This window comes from Grammomys surdaster, unplaced genomic scaffold (genome assembly GCF_004785775.1).
Source record: "Grammomys surdaster isolate TR1022 unplaced genomic scaffold, NIH_TR_1.0 126121, whole genome shotgun sequence".
In the NCBI taxonomy this organism is placed as follows: domain Eukaryota; kingdom Metazoa; phylum Chordata; class Mammalia; order Rodentia; family Muridae; genus Grammomys; species Grammomys surdaster.
In genome coordinates, this window is record NW_021620929.1 from 2,165,295 (window position 1) to 2,189,570 (window position 24,276).

The window sequence follows — 24,276 nt, forward strand, 5'->3', positions numbered from 1 at the left end:
GGGATGAGAGTGCTCCAGGAGGAGCGGGATGAGAGTGCTCCAGGAGGAGCGGGATGAGACTGGCCAGGAAGAAACCATCTATTCTTTGGTTCCCTGTACTAGCTGCTGCTGGTTTTCCTCAGACCTATCACCTGTTAGGTATGTGGTTAAGTCTGTGTGTTGGCTGGCTGGCTGGCTGGCTGGCTGGCTGGCTGGCTGGCCAAATGTACTAGGGGTCAGAAAACCTGCTCTCCAGTCTAGGATCTGCCGCCAGTCTGCATGGCCTCGATAGGACACACTTTCTGGGCCTCTGGCTGTAAATCTGAGCTTAACTCCCCTCCATCCCCAGCCTCAGCTCTGATACTCTGATGGCCTGAGTCAGCCTCAGCTCTGGCAGGGCTCTGGCAGGTGGCTTTGGCATAGGGTTCTCTGAGCTATGGCCACCCTGGATTTGGTAAGGAGGTTGTCTGAGGCTCTGGGACTTAGAGCATGCATAGGTTGCAGGGCTGACTCTGGGCAGGCTGGAGGAACATGTGGGCCATTGGGCCTGGCTGTAGAAGCCTTGGTTTTGTGGCAACTTAGTTTTTTCTTTTCTGGGATGATAAAGTGCCCGTGTCATCTTTCCTGGGTATCAGGCTCTGTGAATTTGAGAATGGTAGGGAGGAAATGGGCAAATGGACACGCCCCCAGCAGGAGTGGTGGATGGAGCAGACACGGAAGTGCATGGCATGGCACCGGCTCATTGTTCTGGTTTTTGTTTCTTACAGATCATGATTGAGTTCTGCCCCGGGGGAGCTGTGGATGCCATCATGCTGGGTAAGTCTCTCTTGAATATGCTTGACCCAAAGGAGGTGTGGCCTTGTCAGGGTAGGTGTGGCCCTGTTGGAGGAAGTGTGTCATTGTGTAGGCGGGCCTTGAGGACTCCTAGTGCTCAAGCTCCTCTCCTCCTGGCTGCCTTTAGATCAAGAACTCGCAACTCCATCTCCAGCACCGTGTCAGCCTGCACACTGCCATGCTTCCTCCATGGTGATACTGGACTGAACCTCTGAAACTGCAAGCCAGCCCCAATGAATTGTTGGCCTTAATAAGAGTTACCTTGGTTATGGGGTCTCTTCACAGCAATGGAAACCTTAATTAAGACACACTCCCTGCATCTTTTGGGGGTATGGGGTGACTGCTGGCACTTCCTGTTCAAGATACTCTGTCTTTATGTCAGCTTTTCCCCCTTTTAAACCCTCTTGACCATGTATGTATGATGCCCTCCGTGTGACACTGGGTGGGACACTAAAGTGTCTTAGCCTGTTACTGCTGCTATCACAGAACACCTGCAGCTGGATGAGTTATAAATATTAGATTTGACTCGAGGTCCTGAGGCTGGGGAGTCCAAAGCGAGACACAGTACCTGGCAATTACCCCACACTGAAGGCAGAAGGAAGCACTTGAGTGAGAGAAACAGACAAAAGATATCATCAGGAGCCCACTTCTGTGAGAACAGACGAGCCCCCCAAACAGCATTGGCCTATTTGCTAGGGAAGAGACAATGATCTCACCCCAACTACACTAGGGCTTTCAGAGACTCCTTCATTCCAGCGCCCACCCACTCTCTACTCTTAGGGGAGGGTTATCAGGTCTTGATGCCCTTGGCAAAGAGTGATTGATATCAATGCTAAGAAAATATTGTGTCAGCCGGGCGGTGGTGGCACACGCCTTTAATCCCAGCACTTGGAAGGCAGAGACAGGTGGATTTCTGAGTTCGAGGCTAGCCTGGTCTACAGAGTGAGTTCCAGGACAGCCAGGGCTACACAGAGAAACCCTGTCTCGAAAAACAAAAAAAAAAAAAAAAAAGAAAGAAAGAAAGAAAGAAAGAAAGAAAAAGAAAATATTGTGTCTAAGTCTTTTCCTACTGGCCCAACAAAATACCTGAGCTGGGTACTTTTAAAGAGGAAAGGCTTTTAAAGCTTTGTTTTGGAAGCTGAGAGTTCATGGGGTGGCTTCTAAGGGCCGTATGATGGCAAGTGTTAGAATGGGAGAGAACAGACAGAGATGAGACAGTGAGACAGGAAGTCAGAGAGCTTAAGAGGGTAGTCTTACCTGTTCTACCTGTCTGTCTGTCTATGTCTATCATCTATCTGTCTGTCTATCTATCTTATCTATCTATCTATCTATCTATCTATCTATCTATCTATCATCTATGTATCTATCCATCCATCTATCAATCAATCAATCATCTACCATCTGTCTGTCTGTCTGCTTGCCTGTCTGTCTGTCGTGACAGGGTCTAACTAAGTAACTGGCCTGGAACTCACTATATAGACTAGGTTGGCTTTGAACTCACAGAGATCCTCCTGCCTTTGCCTCGGGAGTGCTGGGATTATAAAGTGTGTACCTCCGAGACCAGTCTCTTACTTTTTTTTTTTTTTATATATAACTTCTGGTTCCTGCAAGAACTATCTAAGGCCAGGCTTATTTCTTCTGAGGGAGGGGCTCCTTATCTAATTACCTAGACTTAGTTACCCCCTCTTAAAGGCTCCATTACCTGCACACTCCCACACTAGAGACTAGAACGTGAGCCACTGGGGACAACATCAAGCCTTACCCCAAACCAGAGTGCTTTGTGATCAATGCCTGCCCAAGACGTATCTCATTAATCTTTGGTTATAGATCTGGAAAGAGTATCTCTGTTTCTTCTTGTGCATGTGTGTGCACATGTATGTGCAGAGGTGCATGTGTGCATGTGTGTATTGTGTGCATGTGTGCATATGTGCTGGCCTCTTACCTCATTGTGGAGCTGAGGAAGACCTTGAACTTCTGATGCTCCTGCTTCTACCTTCCACCTTCCAAGCTGGAATTACATCTCCAGCTTAGAGGGACGCTTTTAAGTGCAAACCGCAATTGCATGCCTGGCTACCCAGATGCAGTTCATATTGGATTTCATATTGAATTTCCAGTTGCATGCAGCCACCACAGAAAAGACATACAGTCCCGTTCCATCAGGCCCTGACTAGATAGTCACTCTCTTCTGGATCTTCTGCATAGCCTTTCCTGCCCCCCACCTGCTCGGGTCTACTAATCTTGACCTCAGAAGAGGACTGTCTCCAAACACTGTATGGTTGGGAAGAGTCCCCAGCCAGCATCTAGAAGGCTCTTGGTGACCTGATGGCTCTCTGGTCCCTCTCAACCTCCCCACGTTTCCTGGTGCCACTGCCAAGCCTTTGTTTCTACTGGCTCTGTGACCCGGGCTGCCTGTGCCCTGAGGTCAAGCGCTCTGTGCTCCTGGGTCTCATTCATTCAGAGGAGATTGCTGTGTGTCCTGGCCTGTCTGTGCACATCCCTCCCCTCTCCCCACCTGGGTCCTAAGCATCGCTCTGCACCCAGCACCAACCTGTGACCCTAACCCATAAGAAGCACCTACTGTGTTGTAGCTTGAGTGTGTCCCCCAAAAGCTCATGTGCTGTAAACTTAATCCTCAGATTCACCCACAGACAGGGTTTGCAGGTGGGTCTGGGAGGAAGTTAGAGTTCCATGAGATCCTGAGGCAGTCCCCATGGGGACATCAGTGACCCGCTAGCACACTTGCTATCTCACCACGTGACACAGCACAAGGACCTTGTGGGTGATGCCATGCTGTTGGGACTTCCATGAACCCTTTCTGTATCAGTTGCCACAGCAAAGTGGACCAAGGCACCCAGAATTCTGCCATGTGTGCCCTGCATCTCAGTGGGTTATTTGTGAACCTGAACCCTGAAGCCTTAAGTCTCTAAAGTGACTTTCAGCAAGTAGCCCTCTGTGCCTTGGTAGCCACATCTGTATGCTAGGGAGAACAGCTCTGTCGGTCCGGTGGTTGTAGTGTGGGGACAGAATTGGTCTGTATGCCAACAGGCTCCTGGAGATGCTTCCCACTGCTGGCCTAGAGAAGATCTGGTGCAGATCTAGCAAGAGCCTGGTGGTGGTACTGTGTAGGGTCAGGTGTCAACCAGGAAATGGTCTGGTGCTAGCCCCTCGAGGGTTGTCAGTGATCGCTCCTCTTTTCCAGAGCTGGATCGAGGCCTCACGGAGCCCCAGATTCAGGTCGTATGCCGCCAGATGTTGGAGGCTCTCAACTTCCTGCATGGCAAGAGGATCATCCACCGTGACCTGAAAGCTGGCAACGTGCTTATGACCCTCGAGGGGGACATCAGGCTGGGTAAGAAGGGCCAGAGGGGCAAGCAGTGTCTGAGTGGGGGTGTCCTGATTGATGGTCCCACCTGGTTGGTGCTGCTGAAGGGGGCGGGACCTCGGCCCGGAAGTGAGTGGATCATCACACAGCCACCCTACAGCCTCCAAGATACCAACAATTCTCCCTGCATCCTTGGACTGCAAGCTACTGTAGTGCTTCTCAGCCAGGGTCAGGGGACATTTGGCAGCATGGAGACAACTGGGGGTGTGAAGGTGTTTCTTGAATCTTGTGAGTAGAAGCCGGGGTGCTGGCCTGGTCCTCACTTCCGGTTTGACAGACTCCGTGGGAGGGCTCGTGTATCCAACCACCTTTACCCGCTGAGCCATCTTGCTGTTTCCCCCAAAATATTTTCAGTACACAATTGATCAAACCCACAGATACACCCATGAGTGTGATTGGAGGCAACTGAGTACCAAAACTGATTTTTTAAATCTCCTTTTTCTTTGTAAGATTCTAGCTAGTCACCACATGTGTACTCTCCCAGCATCATTCCCCAGAGGCGTGGCTCTGACAGCCTCTCATCTTTCTCTCTGCACCATTAAGTACCATGGCTGTGAGTCTGCCATTTGATGGACAGCACATGCATATCAGACAATCCACAAGCACAGGAGGGGTCAAGGGAGAGAGCCTGGAAGTACCAGCGACTTCTTTATCTGGACATGTCCACCACATTGGTCCATGCTGCCCCTCAGTGCTTGTGTGTACATCCAAGTATCTACTGGGCTCAGGGTGCAGGAGGGTGGAGAGAGCTCAGGCCACAGGGTTGGTACCCTGGTTCCGACTCACTTGATAAGCACTCAGCTCCGGTGCCCAGTAATGTCTGATACCAGTTCACTGCAGCATTCCCCACGTTTAACCTTGCCCCTCCAGCATAGAAGTGTCAGCCTTTTTACTTCCTCCAGTGGGTGCCTTGATTTTAGGGATATACGAGAAGCTGTGCCGTAGAGCCTCCATGAGAACTGAGGGGTAATATGAGGCAGAAACGGCACAGTCAGTCAGAGGTGTGCTCTGCAGCATTTGTCAGAGGTCTCAGAGAGGACCAGGACCGGCCCTGGGACACACAGCAAGCAAGAATGGAGCTGGGGTTCACCCAGATGTGGAACTGTCTGAGGCCCCTCTGGCTACCCTCATATCTTTGTACAACTCAGGGCTTCCTGAGAGAATTGCTTGGCAGTTCTTTCTCCCAGGTAAGGGTGTAGGAGATGACATCTGTACACATGCCCTGTCAGAGAAGACTTGGAGGGATGTAAAGTGGGCGGAGCCAGACTCAGACGAGCCTGGTTCAAATCCTGGCTCTGCCACTTCTGTTGTGTGGTGCGATTAAGTGTTGTTGGTTTAGATCCCATCTCTTTAATAGCAGTGTAGGTATACCAGTGGATCCTTCTGGAAGGGTTATGATGAGTGTAGGGGTGAAATGACAGCAGGGTCATACGGGGCGGGTACTAGGCACCTGCTCCTGCCTTGTGATGAGTACGTGCTGTTGTCTCGGGTGTCCTTCCTCAGAGGCTCCCTCTGTAGTTAAGTCTGGCATGGCTCCAGCTGCCCCATCCTGGACTGACTGGGATTGTGTTTACGCAGAAAGAAAATCCGCAGCCTTAGGACACTTGGCTATTGGTAGGGTGTGGCCTCTGGAACTAAAGGATCTACATTGCCCTTGAAGAGTCAGGTCGCCTACCCGTTTTAAGCCTGTTTTTCCATATTCAGAGGGCTGCCTCCTGACCAGGGGTGACTTAATGAAGCATTTCACCCGGTCGACCCTCCTGCACAGCTGAGAGGACCAGCACACACGTGGCCTCTGTCCTGGCTGACCTCGGGAAAAGTCCAGGCTGAGCATGGTCGGCAGACTGAACTGGACTCTCCCCTCAGCCTGCCCACTCCACAGATCTGTGGTGGTGGGGCCAGCTCTCTCTAGCTCATGCCCACAGGGCCAGCTCTGCTGTGCTGTCCAGGTGAGGTTCGGGGCCTGCTCTCCTGAGAAGGGGACCAGTTCTCCTGCTCTCATGACTCGGTAGCCAGCTCCCCGGACTGCGTCGATGGTGAGGGTGGAGCAAAGGGAACACTCCCACATGGAGGCTACCTCATGTATAGCCAGGTCTTACGGTGGCATTTTCTTAATTGAGGTTGTCAATTTCTGACTTGTATCAAGACGACATAAAACCAGCCAGTCAGCGAAGGCGCATCTCTTAGAACCAAACTTAGAAAAAGAGGCAGCTAGGAGTATGTGGTTGGTTAGAGCCACACAGAGCACTGCTCGGCCTCCCTGGCGTCTGCCTTTCTAGGGAACCCCAGTCTTAGAAGATTCCGACAAGACCTAGTTCTACATTTCCTAAGTCACCGGCAAGATGCGCTAGAGCCCATTGGAGGCCGCAGTGTCAGTAATGCTAGCGAAGGGCTCTGATTGGTCCAGCCTAGCTCAGCTGACTAGTCTCTGCCATTAAAGAGTGCGTGCTGTGATTGGCCCAGCTTGTAGGTCTCTGGCATGGAGGGAGGGGCCAGGGCTCAATGCGGAAGCCCTCCTTCCTTTCAGTGTTAGTGTGGTGGGCAAGATGGGCTTTTCAGAGGAAGAGAGGATTAGGGCAGAGAAACAAGTCATTGTTCTCAGCCTGTGAGAATCATGTAGGAATGAGGGGGTTGGCGCAGGAAGCCAGCTCAGAAGACTCCTTTTGCAGTTGAGGTTTGGGGTGATGAGGGGAGATGAGAGGCAACAACAGACAGATAAATAAATAAATAAATAAATAAATAAATAAATAAATAAATAAATATGACGGGGAGCCTGAGCAAACAGCCTCTGTTAATGGGCCACATATTGCTGCCCCAAATGTACAGAAAATAAAATAGAAAGCTTGTCTCGGTAAGGGTAGTCCTTCCAGTCTCAAGGCTGGATAACAAGGGCTTGAGGAAACTGAGGCCCAGAGGAATGGAGCAGTGTGTCTTTGATCACGTTAGCATCCTGTCCCCTCCCTGCCTGGTAGTGTTGCTGCCATGACACCCTCGGAGAGGGCAGATCATCCTGTAATTAGGAGAAGCCTCCTGCTAATGAGTCCAGCTGGGCCACTGGCTACTGCAACCCTATCAGGGATCTCAAGGAAGGTGACCTCACCTCCGGGAACCCCGGAGCCTCCACTCCTCTCCTCCACCCCTGGCCCAGTAGGTCATGGCCTTTTCAAGACCTGCTTTCTGTGGATCCATGAGGGGCTTGGCTACTGTTGTATGGTTTTTGGATGGGACAGTTTTCACCACGCGATGTGGCGAGAGCCTTTGGGCTTCAGGTGACTGAGCCTGGCTGTTATGGGGGCGTTCTCATCCCTACCCAGCACCTTACTCTCTCTATACTACCTGACTTCCGGGGAGAAGCTGTTGTGTCTTGTGCTTGTGTTGATCACCCGGGGGCATAGGAACAGAACCTGTATATCTTCAAACATTTCAACATAACTGTTTTCCAGTGTGTGCAGGAAATATTTCTATCCTCAAGAAAAGATATTTATACATGTATAAAAAGTACTTCTAGTGTCTGGGAGTAGTTGTACTTGCCTTTAATCCCAGGCAGAGTTAGAATCTAGCCTGGTCTACATAGAAAGTTACAGACCAGCCAGGGCCATGTAGCGAGGTCTCTTAAGAAAGAGATAGGGCCAGCCCAGGGAGGGGCACCACGCATGAACATCAAGGTATTCATCATTACACCGTTGGTAGTGAAGTCAGAAAGTCACATGTGTGAATCCAGGGGAAACTAGTATCTATGTATTTTTGTTCAGTTTTATATTTGTGTGTGCTGGGACTCAAGCCCAGAGCATGCTGGGTAGAGGGAAGTACTTTCAATCAATTGTAGCCCTTGCCTCTAGACTGTCTTTTTCACTTTTTTTTGGGGGGGGGGGGGGGTTCGAGACAGGGTTTCTCTGTGTAGCCCTGGCTGTCCTGGAACTCACTCTGTAGACCAGGCTGGCCTCGAACTCAGAAATCCACCTGCCTCTGCCTCCCAAGTGCTGGGATTAAAGGCGTGCGCCACCACCACCCGGCAAGACTCTTTTTAAATATGTGTATATATATATTTTTATTTTTAATGGAAACACAAGAAGCACAGACATTTACAGGGTTCGGGGTAGCATGAGCAGACTGTGTGGCTGTTGTGATCATCCTCTCAGCTGCCTGCTGTCTCTTAGAAGAACATATAAAATCGATTTGATTTTGAGGCAGTCGGTTATTATCACTGCCTTAAAACATCAGCGGCTCCACCGGGCACCCACCCTCATCCCTCTTCCTTCCTGGTCCTCCCAGCTCCCCCTACCCCGCCCTGCTCACCCATCCTAGCTCCGGGCTCCCCTCTCTGCTCTCCCGACTCACTCCTCCTCCCTCCCCACCTCCCTCACTCTACTTCTGAAGATCCTCAGGTAAGTTGCAGATTTTGTCTTTCTGTGCTTCTGTTCTCATCGGCCTTTTAAAATCACGCCGTATCCGCCGTTTCCCGTATCCTTGAGTGTTGCTCTCGGGCACCACTATATCATACACATGCAAAACAGGTTACCTGTGGAAGCTCTGGGCTGGGTAGTAAGTGTGTTGTATCATGTTGCCAGCCTGCCAGCCATTCCAGGAGTGTGCCAGCTTCTGGCTCCTGGAGCCTCCTGTTGGGAGTTGCTGGTCCGTGGTGTCCCATTTAGCTCACACTTGCCTCAGCCTCTCCTCTCTCCTCTCAGCATGTATACTCCCCAGCAGACTGCAGAGTCTTCCCTCACCACATCCTGTGTTTTACATAAGAGAGAGAGGAAAAAAAAAAACCCAATAGCATTGCTAGATATGTTTCTGTTTTCTAAACCGCAAAAACAGTGCACTCCATCAAAAAAAAAAATGGTTTAAAGAATAAAACTGTGTAAAGACAAAAGAATAAGTAGATCGAGGGCCTCTGTGCTCTGTCCCCGCATCTGGGGAGCTGACCATTGTGAGCTTTTGGGCGCAGCTGAGTTTGGAGACGCTGGTACATGCAGTATACAGAGGTTTGTTTTTGTTTTTTGGTTTTTTTGTTTGTTTGTTTGTTTGTTTGTTTTTTTGGTTTTTTGAGACAGGGTTTCTCTGTATAGCCCGGGCTGTCCTGGAACTCACTCTGTAGACCAGGCTGGGCTCGAACTCAGAAATCCGCCTGCCTCTGCCTCCCGAGTGCTGGGATTAAAGGCGTGCGCCACCACCGCCCGGCCGTTTGTTTGTTTTTTTGAGACAGGGTTTCTCTGTGTAGTCCTGGCTGTCCTGGAACTCACTCTGTAGACCAGGCTGGGCTCGAACTCAGAAATACACCTGCCTCTGCCTCCCAAGTGCTGGGGTTAAAGGCGTGCGCCACCACTGCCCAGCGAGAGGTTGGTTTTTAAATGCGGCTGGGATGCTGCTGCGTGCACTGTCTGTCTCAGAGGGTTACAGGTAAACTTCCGGTCAGGTCTTCCAGGCACAGCCTTGTTCCTTTTTTAGGGCTACATATTATTTCATAGCCGAGGAGCCGCATAACTTAACCACTTGCCTCTGAGCTCCAGGAGTGAGCTCCGTGGCTTCCAGTTTGCCATTCTTCCGAATGCTGCTTCTGGAACCATCTATCTATGTTCTAAATCTGTTTGTAGACGTCTGTAGCCAGTTCCAGAGTTACTGACAACAGCACACAGTGGGGCACCTGCTCCTGCCTATCTTGGTGACCTGAGTTCTATCCCCAGGGCCTACGTGGTGGAAAGGGGAAGACTGACTTCTGCAAGTCTGTCCTCTGACCCTCACATGCACGCTGTGACACTTGCCCTCCTCCCACAGAAAGATAAAAATAATAAGATGTAACAGAGAATGCAGGGCAGGAGAAATGCTACGAACAAACATTTCCTACTCCTGCAGAAGACTGATTCAATTCCAAGGACCCACGGTGGCTCCCAAACACCTGTGACTCTAGTCCCAGGGGTCCCCCTCACTCCAGAGGCACTGGGCATGCAGGGGTGCACATACATACATGCAGACAGTCACTTATACATATAAAATAAAAGGCCAAGCATCCAGTAGTCTCTGCTTATCCGTAGGAACACAACCTCCGGCCCACAGTGGATACCTGACAGTACTGTTGGTCAGAACCCTCTACACAGCATCCATGCATGCTGGTGGCAAAAGTTCAGTTTACAAGCTAGGCATGTAAGCGATTAACAACATTTAGTGGTAAAATAGAACCATAGTCATGTTCTATAATGGATGTTATTTAAGATATATGACTTACTTCTAGAACATCCCAAGCAATAGTTCCAGACTGGAGTTGATAGCAGGTGGGGTTGGGCTGTATGAGCAAAGTTTATATGCTCCCTTAGCTGTGACTGTGCTCCCTTAGCTGTGACTGTGCTCCCTTAGCTGTGACTGCTCCCTTAGCTGTGACTGTGCTCCCTTAGCTGTGACTGCTCCCTTAGCTGTGACTGTGCTCCCTTAGCTGTGACTGTGCTCCCTTAGCTGTGACTGTGCTCCCTTAGCTGTGACTGCTCCCTTGCTGAGATCGTGCTCCCTGAACTGAGACCGTGCTCCCTTAGCTGTGGGTGTGGTCCCTTAGCTGTGTCTATAAGAATATTCCCTCAACTAATTGGTTGGGTTTCTTGCTCCAGGAGTGTTGTCAGGGCTAGAGCTGTGGGTGGAACAAAAGGTGTCTCTACAGAAGCTCCATTCTGTCAGGGAGAGCCACTTGAACCCGCTACCCTGTTTCTAACTTATTCTAAAATAGAATCCGACCAGGCTGGTCAAGATACCTTGAGATGGCCTCCCACCCTCTCAGGGGATTCTCTCATGAACTCCAGCACAAGCCACCCCAATGAGTGTTCACAGAATGTCTGAGGTCCTGGGCTGTTGGGAGGAACCATCCCACCCTTCACACTGGGCCCCTTCTTATGAAGAGGAAGAAATAACAGCTCCCCTAAAAGTTCACTTGGTGCCTGCTTCCGGTGTGGCCCTGGGGCCAGTTGTCATTGTGGAAGTTGGTGGTTTCCCAATTCCCCTTCCCTCTTGAAGAAGGCAAAGCAAAGCCAGGGGGGTGGGGTGGGAGTGGGATAGCCAACTTCTGGAAGCTTCACTCCAAGGTCTCAGCCAGTGTTTTCCCAGGAGACAAGAGTAGCGTCCTGCCTGTGGTGTTTGTGGGGAAACGGGCTCACAGGTATCTAGGCTGACTCAGCCAGAAGGAAGGAAAGCCCAATCCCCATTCTTACCAGGAACCCTTGAGGGGCCACTCTCCAAGCAGGCTGGGGGGGGCCCCTGTGTCCGAACCACACCCTTAGCAGCCCTGGTCCTGTCCCCTCACATGCACACCACACACACACACACACACACACACACACACACACACACACACCTGTGACCAGTCTCCATGGACCTGTGACCAGTCTTTACTCTCGGGCCTAGAGAGCTGCTTCATGGCCACACTCGGAAGAGGCTTTTTCACCTCAGTGTCTGCGTCTCTCTCTCTCTCTCTCTCTCTCCCTCTCTCTCTCTCTCTCTCTCTCTCTCTCTCTCTCTCTCTCTCTCTCTCAGATTTATTTAACTGCTGAGCCATCTCTCCAGCCCACACCTCAGTCTCTCAAGGCCTCAGGTTCTCAGGGTGAGCCTGTCCTTGGGAGTATCACGGTGCTCCTGTCTGGAGTCTTCTGTGTGGAGACTCATGATGACCTCAGCTGGGAGTGCAGCTATTTTGTAAATGTGAATTTGATCCTCAGGACAGCCCCTAAATGAGCTCTAAAGGACCAAGATGGGCATCCCTGTGCCACAGAGGGGAAGCCATCACTGGGTGTCACCATGCTTGTGGTTCTCCAGCTAGCTTATTCCACCCTGACCCCCAACCATCCTCTGTGTCGTTTCCTGTGCCTGGACAGATAGCTCCATGCCGTGACCCTCGATCGCTTGAAGAGCCCCCTAGACTCTTAGGGACCTCGATCCAAGACAAACTGGGGGTTGTGTGGATTTAGTGATGAAAAGTATGTCAGGAAAAAAAAAAAAGCCGGGCAGTGGTGGCGCATGCCTTTAATCCCAGCACTTGGGAGGCAGAGGCAGGTGGATTTCTGAGTTTGAGAGTTCGAGGCCAGCCTGGTCTACAGAGCAGGGCTACACAGAGAAACCCTGTCTCGGAAAAAAAAAAAAAAGGAAAGTATGTCAGGACTAGTCCACTTCTACTGTGGAGTTTATGATTTTATAAAGATGGCTTGGAGTGGAATCAGCACAGGAGGCGAGAGAGAGGAGATGCACAGGAGAGGAAGTCGGGACTTAGGGATGGCTCCGTGGGTAAAGGCACTTGCTGCCAAGCCTGGTGATCCGAGCTCCATTCCCGGAATTCACATGGTGGAAAAGGAGAACTGAGTCTCACAAGTTGTCCTCTGACCTCTCCATATGTGAACCCTAGCACGGGCACCGTCCATGTCTTAGCTTGGTAGTGAGCAATCTTGAAAGGGGGTGAACACCGCGTCGAGTGGTGAAAACAGAACAGGAAGCAATCAGCTGTGACCCTCCAGAACCTCATGCTTAGCTCAGCCGTGAGGTTCTGTGCTCAAGGACTGCTTGAAGACCCACACTTTCTTCAAGAGGGAAGGGGAGATGGGTCATGTGCACAGAAAGGGGTCTGTGGTGCACATGAATAATTTTAAAATGCTGTACAGACTTCCCTGCAGACAGTCTGCATGGAGGCGTGCTTTTTCAGTTGAGGACCCGCTTTCCAAGATGACTCTAGCTTGTGTCAAGTTGACAGGAGGACATGCCCCGGATGGGACTAGAACCTGATAAGGTGAAACCAGGAGCCACCAAAAAGGAGAGAAAGAGACAAAGCTAAGTGATTACAGATAATGCCTTTAAGAATGTTGATTTTTTTAAATGACAGTTCTGTAATTCTGGTTGCAAGGGTGTGGGTATTTGAACAGCACACTGATGAGTATTGAAACTATTTGTACTTAATGGTATTTCATAGATTCATAACTGGATTAATAGGGTTACTAGATCAAGTGAGCCTGGCCTTTTTTTTTTTTTTTTTTTAAAGACAGGGTCTCAAAAAAAAACCAAAAAACAAAAAAAACCACAACCCCAAAGCACACTTGCTTCATCCCTGAGTCCGGCAAGTGCATTCCGAGTCCACACCTAGGACTTTACCCCAAGGGTGTGGGTGGAGAAGAGTCCCTCAGTGGTGATTTTTATCTGTGGTTTTTGTCTTGCAGCTGATTTTGGCGTGTCTGCCAAGAATCTGAAAACTCTGCAAAAGCGAGATTCCTTCATAGGAACGCCTTACTGGTGAGTTGTGGGGCCTCTGGGGAACTGATTAGCAGGCTACATAGCAAGCCTAGCACCCCATTACCTCTGGGTGGGTTGTGGGTCGGGGCACACGTCGCCAGTTCAGAGCCCCTGAGCCAGCCGCTCAGCGTGTGTGCGTCCAGTGTCTGCTTCTCCTTCGGGTACTCCTGTGCCGAGCACTAGTGGCTTCTCTTCCCCACATCTCATCCGTCATCCATAAACCAGGGTTACAGTGGAAAGCACCCCACTAATAAACTAAACGGAGTCCCTGAAAAGGTGCTTCAGCTCTTGGTTCTTTTAACACATGTCCTGAGTTTGGGGTGCTGTCTATGGGCGGGGCTACGTGAGAACACTGTAAATTCACTTCCTGTCCTCATGAGACGCCTCCCGGGGCCTCTCTCGCCTGTTGTGTCTCATCCGTTTTCAAAAACGATAACTTAAAATAAAAACACCTATGTGAAGAAAGCTCTCTGGTAGAGGAAGACGCCTGAAGTCCTGCTCTGGCCTGCAGACGTGTGGAGATGAGCCCCCACCTTCCCACACGTGCAGTGCAGGCATCCGGCCGACACCCCAAGCCCAATCTCTCACTCGGTTTCACACCTGATTACTTTGTGTTCTGTTTTTACAACTGGCCATGGTGTTCAGCCCCTTCCTCGCTTGCTTACTACTCTTAACTCTTTCTCTCCCACCCCTCCCGTTATTCCTTTCTCTTCTCTCCCATCCCCCCTTTCTCTCTGTGCTGTCCTGTTCTGTCTACCCCACTGTCCCACCTTGTTTGTCTTTTGCTGGAACCTTCCCCCTCTGCCCTCAACCCACCTGCCCCTTCCCCAGGACTCTGTTCTGGATGGCTGCTGCCACCTTGTGGCAGGCTCCAGGAACTGCAGCGGGCCGAGACCTTTGAGGAAGACAATGGGATGCCAGTAATTCAAACCATGGCTTCAAATACTGCCAACCTCCAGTGTGGTGCTGGTGGTGTTCGAGACCCTGAGGCTACGAGCAGCACCCGCAGGGGCCCAATTCTTAGCCCTTATTGTTGCTTGGTTGGCTCAGGATGGCCCCTGAGGTGGTGCTGTGCGAAACCATGAAGGACGCCCCCTATGACTACAAGGCTGACATCTGGTCCTTGGGCATCACGTTGATTGAGATGGCGCAGATCGAGCCCCCACACCACGAGCTCAACCCCATGCGGGTCCTGCTCAAGATCGCCAAGTCGGACCCTCCCACCCTGCTCACACCCTCCAAGTGGTAAGGAGAGCCGCGTAATTATGGAGGGTCTGAAGCCACTCCAAAGCCAGGGCAATGTCGGAGGTGGGGTGGCGGTGGGGCACCTCCAGGCCTTTCAGAACTGCCCGCCTGAACTATAGAAAACCTCAGATGTGAGAGCAAGGTGGGTTAGCCAGGACGGGGTCCCTTTATGTCCCGGGATAATGTCCTGGAACAGAGCCCAAGCAGCCACATGGCCCAGGGCTGGCCATGGGGACTTGGGTTCAGATTCTGACACCACCAGGATCATTTCTTGGCCAGTCTACATTCCTCTTAGACGTCTGTGTCCTGGACAGTGATGTGCATGATAAGAAGGCTGTCCTGTGGACCCTGTCTCCGAACACCCAGCCCTGAGTACATGGTGCCCGGGCTATGACTTACTCCTTACTCACTCGTGCCTGTCCTCCAGGTCTGTGGAGTTCCGAGACTTTCTGAAGATAGCCTTGGATAAGAACCCAGAAACCCGGCCCAGCGCCGCACAGCTGCTGCAGGTGAGCAGGGATTCATTGCATTGTTCTTCAAAGGCACCGGTGAGGTCCAGTGCTTAGCTCAGCCGTGAGGTACTGTGTGTCCAGTATACTATCAGATGTGGTGGCCCACACCTTTAATCCCAGAACTTGGGAGGCAAAGGCAGGCGGATTTCTGAGTTCAAGGCCAGCCTGGTCTACAGAGTGAGTTCCAGGACAGCCAGGGCTACACAGAGAAACCCTGTCTCGAAAAACAAAAAAACAAAACAAAACAAAAAACCAGATGTGGTGGCTCACACCTCTAAGTCCAACACCTGTGAGGCAGAGGCAGGAGGATCACTGCAAGTTTAAGACCTGGTCTACATAGCAAGTTCCAGGCCAGCCAGAGCTACATAGAGAGACCCTTTCTCAAAAAAGAAAAGAACAAAACAGAAGTGGACCTATCGACTGGGAGATTCTGACTTTCCTTTCATACTTCTGGTTCAAAATCAAATGTGTGGCCTTCTTCAAGGCCCACTTCTGGCATGGTGTGTTTGTTTGGGATATGGGACTGTTGTCACTGTCAGGTGCAAAGGCCTCAAGCCACTTGGGACCAGTTGCTTCCTGTAAATGGCACTTCCCGTGCCAGGGCATCCGGCCTGCCTGACATTGTCAGGGCAGAGACCAGCTGTCGCCCGGAGCCTTGGCAGGAGCTGGGAATTCCACTTCCTAGCTGAAGCACCGTCTGCCAGGGGATTCTCAGTGTGCAGCGGAAGAGCACAGGGCAGAGGGAAGGAGCCCTGTCTCAGTTTACCCAGGTGCCCCCAGACTGGCTAGGGCTTCTCTGGTACCTGTTATTAAAGTGTAGGGTGGGAGGAATACAGGGGTCTGACAGACCTGGGGACAGTGGGCTCAGAGGAGAAGTCCCTGCCCGAGGTTACCTGGTTGGAATGGCGTCACTGGAGCAGGTCTTGGCTGTGGGCACCTCGGCCCTGTATCTGTTACTCCTGGGGTGCTGTCACTCCCTGTCCTTTTGTATCCCGTGTGGCTAAGCCACCCAAGCTCGCCGGAACTGATGGCTCAGTCATTCGTCCGCACAAATCCCTGGCCGGTGTCCTGCAGCAGTTGATTACCTGGATCTGAAATGAGGAGTGTGAGGAGTTCCCTGTGTGCCTCTGTTTCTCCCTCCGTCGGACGGAGGGATGGAGAGCCAGGAGGAGTCTGTGCGCGATGCTTCGCACGTGCAAATGCTCTCACATTGTCCTATGGCTCTGCAGCAGTTTTCATGGATTGGAGGTAGCAGTGAGCTCAGGCTTGTCACTTGTCACAACCTGGCTGGCACCTTCTTTCCTGCCCACTGCTCACGCCCTCACTGCCTCATTCCACCCAGCACAGTTGATGACCGGAATGAGCTCCGAGCTCTCTGCTCCCTCTGTCTGCTGGACTGATCAAAGCCAGCCTGTGCCCCTCTCCCCTGGCTTCGAGCCTCAAGCTCAGTCCACCCCTGACCTTTGTCGCTGCGTCTCTCTGGATGCTCAGAGCCACTTGAGCCTCACCCCTCCACACAGAGCCCTCAGCCCCCTCCTCAGGTGCATTCTGCGATGGCTGCCCATCTCGTCCCTGGCAGCCTGGCGCGCTCTCTCATTCTCCGCCCCTCTCTCATCATATCAGGAGCAGGATCTCTCTGCCTTCAGAACAGGCCCAGAATGCACCACCTCCATGAGGTCACTCCCATTCCAAGTCTGTTCTAGAAGGAACTTTGTAAACAGGGTTCCTTCCAGTCCTTCCCCCTAAACAGAGCCCTCGTTAGCATGGCTAGTACCTGCCCTGCTTACTGCAGAGACGACATACCCAGTAAAGGCATCATAGAGGAAGGATTTATTTTAGCTCATTATTGTGGAGGGTCTCAGTCCATCATGGTGGGCAAGACCTGGCAGCTGGAGGTGCGCTGGTCTAGGCTTGCAGTGTTATCATCGGGAAACTCTGGGACCCTTAGGGGCACTGCGTGGCAGAGGGTCTCTTTAAAGATCACACCTACCCATTTATGGTGGCACTCTCTGACTCCTACTGCCATGCAAACAGCTCCCTCTGTGCTACCATGGCTAAGACCAGAGACGCCTCTAGCACAAAGTCACAGAGCTGTCAGTGATAGCTCCTGTCCTCATTCTAGTGACTTGGCTCTGAAGTCTGTGCTCTTGGCCACTCTGAGACGCTGCTTCTAATGAGTAGAGGAAAGAAAAAAGGTCCAAAGCAGGGGTGGAGAGATGGCTCAGCAGGTAAGAGCGCTGGCCACTCATCCAGAGGACCTGGGTTCAATTCCCAGCACTCACATGGTGGCTCACAAGTGTCAGTAACTCCAGTCCCATAGGATCCAGCGCCCTCTTCTGGTCTCTAGAGGCACTGCATGTGCATGGTGCACAGACAGGCATGCTGGCAAAATACCCGAACATGGAATAAAAATAAAGCATTTCTAATAATAATAGTAATAATAATAACAACAATAATAATGAAATGAAGAAAGACAGAAACAAAGAGAAAGGGGGCAGGCGGCAGGTGAGGGGAGCATACTTTGATCTGAGCGTTGTCCCCTAATGGCTTCTTAGTGCATAGAGAGAAAATAAGCTCACTTGGAAAGGACATCTGTTTCAGTGACAGCAGAGATCCTGGCCAAAGACAGGTGACAGTTGGCAAACTGTATGCTGCCTCCTCCGCGCTGGCAGCTTGGAACCTTCAGCAGAGCTGGCTCTGAGCAGCCATTCCTCTTTCTGGGTAGACAGTGAGGCCAGCTCTGATCTGCCCTTCTGCAGGGTCATGAATGCCTGGAACAGCCTGCCTGGTGCAGCATATGGAGTGTTTGTCCAGGTTTGGCTATTCTGGGAGGTTCCTGGGTCCAGCTGTCTGAGGGTCAGGAAGCTTTGAGTCAGGAAGAAAGGCTTCTCTACAGCCCCACCTAGAGGTGGTGGGCCGATGCAGCAGTGTCTCTGCCTGTTCTTGTCTTTCAAAGCTTAAACACAAATCAAGGCCCAGTCAGCCTTGGCAGGGCTGCCCACACACCAGCCACCTGCCCTGGGCCCCTTGCAGGGAGCTGCCCTGCTTAACTGGGCCTCCGTGAAACGCTGCCCTCCCTCCCCTCCTCCCAGGGACCTTGAGCTCCATGTAGGCAGAGCAGATGGCTCTCCTCAATGGCTACTAATTTGGTCAATATGTAGGGTGCCCTGGTGAGAAAGCCTTGTACTCTGAGAAGCCTGGGCTGGGCCTGCACTGCCGGTTTCTGTCATGTCTGCCTTAGCTGCTGCAGCGCAGTGTCCTGTAGTGTCCTGCGCGGGGCACTGTGTTATGGATTTCAGATGCTCTGGGGATCTTGGCTCTTCTCATCATTCCCAGAGAGCTATGCTCTCTGGTAGAGGAATGACAGGGAATGTGACAAGGTGCCCAGATTGTTCTCCTACTCCTGCTGGCTGGTGATGGTGGCTGTGGTGATCGTGAGTGACTGCGGTCAGGACAGTAATGGTGGTACCATCTAGCGGGCGATGGTAGTGATTATGATGATGGGGCTGTGGTGGTTACAGTAATAATGGTGACTGTGGTGGTGTTGGTGGTGACGATGCTGTTTTGAACACTCACTATATTGCACATAGAACAGCCAAACTGTTATCCCTACTCCACGGATAAGCAAACTAAAGCACAGAGAGGCTCTCTTGACTTGCCCAGGTTGGCACTGAGAGCTGGATTTTATCCCAGGTGGCTTGGCTCCTGTCTCCTAGTCAGCACACTTAACTCTGCACATCCTGGTGATCCGTTGGTGAGTTTTGTGAAAAGCCCACTCGGGACCACTGGAAACATGCAGAAGCTAGAGTAACGTGCTCCTGGGTAGCAGAGCTGACAGTTACCAGGGAATGAATGGCTCTCCATTGCCCGAGGCTGTGCACGCCGCCCAGGCTCCCTCCCTCCCTGCTCCCTTTGCCTGTCTGCGTACCCGTCACAGGCCCCAGCCTCCAGGCCCAAGCCTAACTCAGGGTCTTTAGAGGCTGTACCTTTGCCCAACACTCTGGACCTGGAGTTTCCCTAACTTTACCCACATGTCTCCTGGGTCCCAGCTTGAATGTGACACCTCCCCTCAGGAAGGCTCCACTGCCCGGCTCTCCAACATTTTTGTTGACACCATTCATCCACAAATAAGATTTCTGATAACAGCAGTGGGGTCAGCAGAGCCTTCTTCCCATGAACCTCAGATGAGCAAATTCCAACCCAGTGATGCCCCTAAACTTCCAGTATTCCTTTCCCTCTGCCCCTCAAAACAAAGGGGACTGAGGAATCCCACTATGGCCACTCCCTTTGCCAGGGAGGTGATATCTGCACACTTGCTCTCCATGGTACTTTTCTGGGATGCTTTAGGCTGACCAAACATCCCCAGACCTTTTGCTTTGGGGTTTTATACGGTCTATAAGAAAGCATGCCCTTGGAGTTCAGTCACTGCCAGGACTACATTGTTGCCATTCTAAAAACCCAATAGATATTTCTGCCCAAAGACAACAGATGCAAGACTGTCCCTAGCTGCTTGCTTCATGGTCACCCAGAGCAGGAAACACCCCCATGTGCCCAGCAGCAGCAGGATGGTTAAACAGACAGTGACATGGTCCTTCAGGGAGACTGTGCAGTGGAATCAGAAAGGAGTAGGGGTGGAGAGCAGTGGTAGAGCCCAGCGCTGAGCATCTTGTCCCCAGCACCAAGAAGCATATAACCTTGCAGGGACCCTGCTGAGCCACGGGGACCTCTGCCCAGTGCAGGGGATGGAACTTCACATCTGCTTGCCACAGAAAAGAATTCTGGAGACTGGGGGTTAGGAGCTGTAGCCCAGCATGCCCCCTTTGAGTTCAACCCCTGGCATTGCATAAACTTGGTACATACCTGTGATCCTAGCACCAGAGAGGTGGAGACTCAGAGTATGAGACCAGCCTGGGCTACATAAAAACCTATCTCAAAAGAAAAAAAATTAAGACAAGTCATAGTGAGACGAAGTTCCCGAGCTTATCTATTAAGCAGGAAGATGTCTAGACAGAGTTATGGGACTATGAGAGGCACATACCTGAGACCCCAACGGTAGCCGCACATACGATTTGAAGCAAGTCAAATTAGCAATTAGTTCAGGGCCAGGGTGTGCTGCCATGCTCCTTATCCATAGACATCTGTCCTTAAAGAGACTCTGTAGGTACATGGTATAGCTGGGCGTAGGAGGGTATCTTAGTTACTCTTCTATTGTAGTGGTAAGACACCATGACCAAAGCAACTTGTGTAAGAATGGGTTTCTTGGGGACTTACAGTTTCAGAGGGTTACAGTTTATAACCATCAATCAGGGGAGCATGGCAGCAGGCTGAGTTCAGTTTTCAACACCCACATGGTGGCTCAACCATCTATAACTGTAGTTTCATAGGATCTGATGCCGCCTTCTGGTGGGCAAACGTACATACAGACAAACGTACATACAGACAAAACACCCATATACATAAAGTACGTAAATAAATAATTATTTTTTTGAAAAAAAGAAACATAACTTCAAAGCGTCAGTGACACACCTCCTCCAGTGAGGCCGCACCCCCTAATCCTTCCCAAACAGTTCCACCAACAGGGGACCAAGTGTTCAAACATGAGCCTATGGGGGCCATTCTCACTCGGAGCGCCCCTTCCTGCTCCCTGGCCTCCATGAGCTCATGGTTATATCAGGACAAACCACATTTAGTCTGTATATTAGTCAGGGTTCTCTAAAGCAACAGAACTGGATGGAACAAAGCAACTGAACTAGGGGAGGGCTAGCCTGGGTTAAAAAGAAAGTAAACAAACACACAGATGACATCATCCCAAGAAAGACCATGGGCTGGACCCTGACTTTACAAGGCACTTTCACGGGAATTGTCTCATTTCATCTTCATGACTTTCCGTGACTTCAGCATGACTGTCTGTCTATCTGTCCTTTGGAGATGGCTCAGAGAGGAGGAGTGTCATACTCAGGGTCACACAGCTCGAGTTGCAGAGTTAGGTGTCTCCTTCTACATGCTGGCCTTCCTGGCCTGCTGCAGGGCTTGTGAGTTCCCCTTCCGGCTTCAAGTTCACGTGTTGCCTTGGGACCAGAGTTGGTCCTCATGGCTCCAGGATCTAACCCTGCAGCCATACCTGCCCCGAGACTGGCTCCAGGATCTAACCCTGCAGCCATACCTGCCCCGAGACTGGCTCCAGATGGCTCTAACACAGGTGTGTCTTTTCCTCAGCATCCCTTTGTCAGCAAAGTCAACAGTAATAAGGCTCTTCGGGAGCTGGTGGCCGAGGCAAAGGCAGAAGTGATGGAGGAGATCGAGGATGGCAGGGAGGATGCCAGAGAGGATGCCAGAGAGGATGGCAGGGAGGATGGAGAAGAGGAGGACGCTGTGGATGCTGTTCCGGTAAGTCTGAGGAACATGGAGGTGAGGAGGGTGGGCCCCAGCTGCCCCTGGGAGAGAGGCTAGGGAAGGATTTCTTTCTGCCTCTTGGGGCCAACTGTCTGGGATCCCCAAACACCCCAGGGTGCCCAGGGTGAGGCTGAGCAAATGTTGGCCAGATCCAGATTCTCGAGCATGCAAGACCTGGCTAGGGTCCCTGATCTCACAGTTCAGTCCAGGGGCTTCTCCTGGGGGGATTGCTCTCCCTACAGAGTCCCCAGTAAATCAGGGCTGAGTTGTCACAGAGCTGAAACACCACCACCACCACCAGGACCTTCACATTTTTTGGCGTTTGAGACAGAATCTTACTGTATAACGTTGGCTGGCCTGGAACTCACGATGTAGACCAGGCTGACCTTGAACTCAGAGACCTGCCTGCCTCTGCCTCCTGAGCACTGACATTAAGGGTAGGTGTGTACCCTACTACTGTGCCTGGCTCATTACATTTTTAGCTTAAAATTTTTTAATTAGAATTAGGTTTCATTGTAAACATTTAAAGTAAAAATCTGTTTTTGGTTCTCACTCAGATGGAAGAGGTCCCTGGCCCCCGCCGCACACCCCTGTAGTGGCCTTTCCACATTCATGCCACAAATAGACATTTATTTTTGATCTGTAGAGATCAGTATTTGGTTTCACATAGCAACGTTTCCAGTACTCTCCACCCCAGAAAAAGGAAAATTACACGGGGCGGGCGGGCTGAAAACAGTCCCTAGGTAGGTTTGGTTGGCACTTTATGTAGGTTTTTGATGTGACCTAGTTGCCATGTGGCGATCAACAGATCTCATGTGAAAATTCAGGTTACTGAAATGGCCGTGTGGCTTAGTTGGTAGAATGCTGACCCAACATGTCCGAAACCCTGGCGTCCATGTCAGCATCTCATAAAACTGGCGTGGCGGTACACACCTGTGATCCCAGCACCCGGGAGATGGAGACAGGAGGATCATTCATGGTCACTCTCGGCTACACAGCAGGTCTGAAGCCAACCTGAACTACCTGAGACCCTGTCTCAAAAAAAAGAAACAAGAGAAAATCAGATTGCCAGTATGTGTTGAAATTGGTATCCCCCTGCCCGCTGCCCTCCCCTGCACTGTGGCTATCGGCTGGCCACAGTGTTTTCCTCACAGGACGGGAGCAGCTGTTAGGTGAGATTGCAAGTGGAGAGAGGAGCGGAGTCTTCACCCTGGTGGTAGCCTGTTTAGGAAAGGCTGTGGAGAGAGGTGGAGACTCGGCTCAGCGGTCCCTGCTCTGCTGGCCTGTCACCTGTCACCTGTGGGCCAAACCACCACTGTGGAGCCGCACCAACTCAGCCTTGACTCTTTTCTAGCCCCCAGTCAACCACACTCAGGACTCCGCCAGTGTAACTCAGCCAAGCCTCAACTCCGACAAGCCTCTCCAGGATTCTTCCACCCGCCTGTCTCCCGGCCAGCCTCCAGAGCCTGTGAACAATGGGCCCTGTAGCCAACCCTCAGGGGATGGATCCCTCCAAACCAGCAGCCCTGCTGAAGGGGTCTTGAAGAATGACAATGACTTAAAGGTACCTGTTCCCCTCCGGAAGTCCCGGCCATTATCCATGGATGCCAGAATTCAGGTGGATGAAGAGAAGCAAATCACTGACCATGCTGAGAACCCCAGTCCTGCAGCCAGCAAGTCCCAAAAAGCCAACCAGAGCCGACCTAACAGCAGCGCCCTGGAGACTTTGGGTGGTGAGACTCTGGCCAATGGTGGCCTGGAGCTCCCCAGCTCCTTAACTCCAAGCCATTCTAAGAGGGCCTCGGACTGTAGCAACCTGTCTACCTCAGAGAGTATGGACTACGGCACCTCCCTGTCTGCTGACCTGTCACTGAACAAAGAAACAGGCTCATTGTCTCTCAAGGTAACGTCACCTGTCACCCTGGGGGCCAGGGCAGGCACGTGGGCCAGTGTGCCATGCTCTGGTTCCATTCTCCAAAGCAGGCAGAAGCTATTTACATTGTATTTGATTTGTGTATTTGTAAGAGGCACCAGGGGTGATCCCAGATCTTGGTGCATGCTCAGCAACACACACACACACACACACACACACACACACACACACACACACATACAGCTTCCTATTTTAAATGGTTCATGAGTTTGTCTCTTTAAGATTTTAGCTCACTGCATAGCTTAAACCCCCACATGGAGTCAGTATAAGATAGTAATGTTATACAGTTAGTTTGGGTTCAAATCTCAAAGTTTAGTTACAGGGTCCAGTGAAACTGGGGAAAGAACATTCCCAAAGTGGAGGTTCCCTGGCTGGGGGCAGCTCTGACGAGTGCTGATAGGTAGATTCAGTGAGAGTGCCATCACTCTCCTCTCTGGCCTCCTGACTGGCAGTGGGTGACAGTAGGTGCTGTAACCACCCTGTGCAAGGTGCTTTAAACAGAACCGGAAGGCTGCTTCCTCCCTCAGTTTCCAGATGGGCAGCTGGCGCTAGGCTGTGTGGGTGGAGGCAGGGAGGTGCTCAGACCTCAGCTGGGCTCCTGGCCTTGTGTGCCTTTAGCCCTCTCCTCATCCACAGTGAGGAGGAGCCACTCCCTTCCTTGTCTGCCTCCAGCAGTTCTGCTAAACTTACTGTGGGCTGCCTGAACCCCCAAACAAGGCTGGTGCAGGAGGTGTGGGGGAGAGAGTGCT

General features: G+C 51.5%; 1 protein-coding gene across 1 annotated transcript in view; it reads left to right on the forward strand.

Annotated features, from left to right (window-relative positions):
* Stk10 (serine/threonine kinase 10) overlaps nt 1-24,276 on the forward strand; it is a 91,228-nt gene that overhangs the window by 42,081 nt on the left and 24,871 nt on the right. The window contains exons 3-9 of the mRNA XM_028756530.1: nt 747-795; nt 4,013-4,162; nt 13,372-13,444; nt 14,495-14,689; nt 15,117-15,198; nt 21,418-21,588; nt 22,949-23,497. Of these exons, the coding sequence (XP_028612363.1) occupies nt 747-795; nt 4,013-4,162; nt 13,372-13,444; nt 14,495-14,689; nt 15,117-15,198; nt 21,418-21,588; nt 22,949-23,497 (1,269 nt within the window). The remainder of the gene's footprint in view (nt 1-746; nt 796-4,012; nt 4,163-13,371; nt 13,445-14,494; nt 14,690-15,116; nt 15,199-21,417; nt 21,589-22,948; nt 23,498-24,276) is intronic.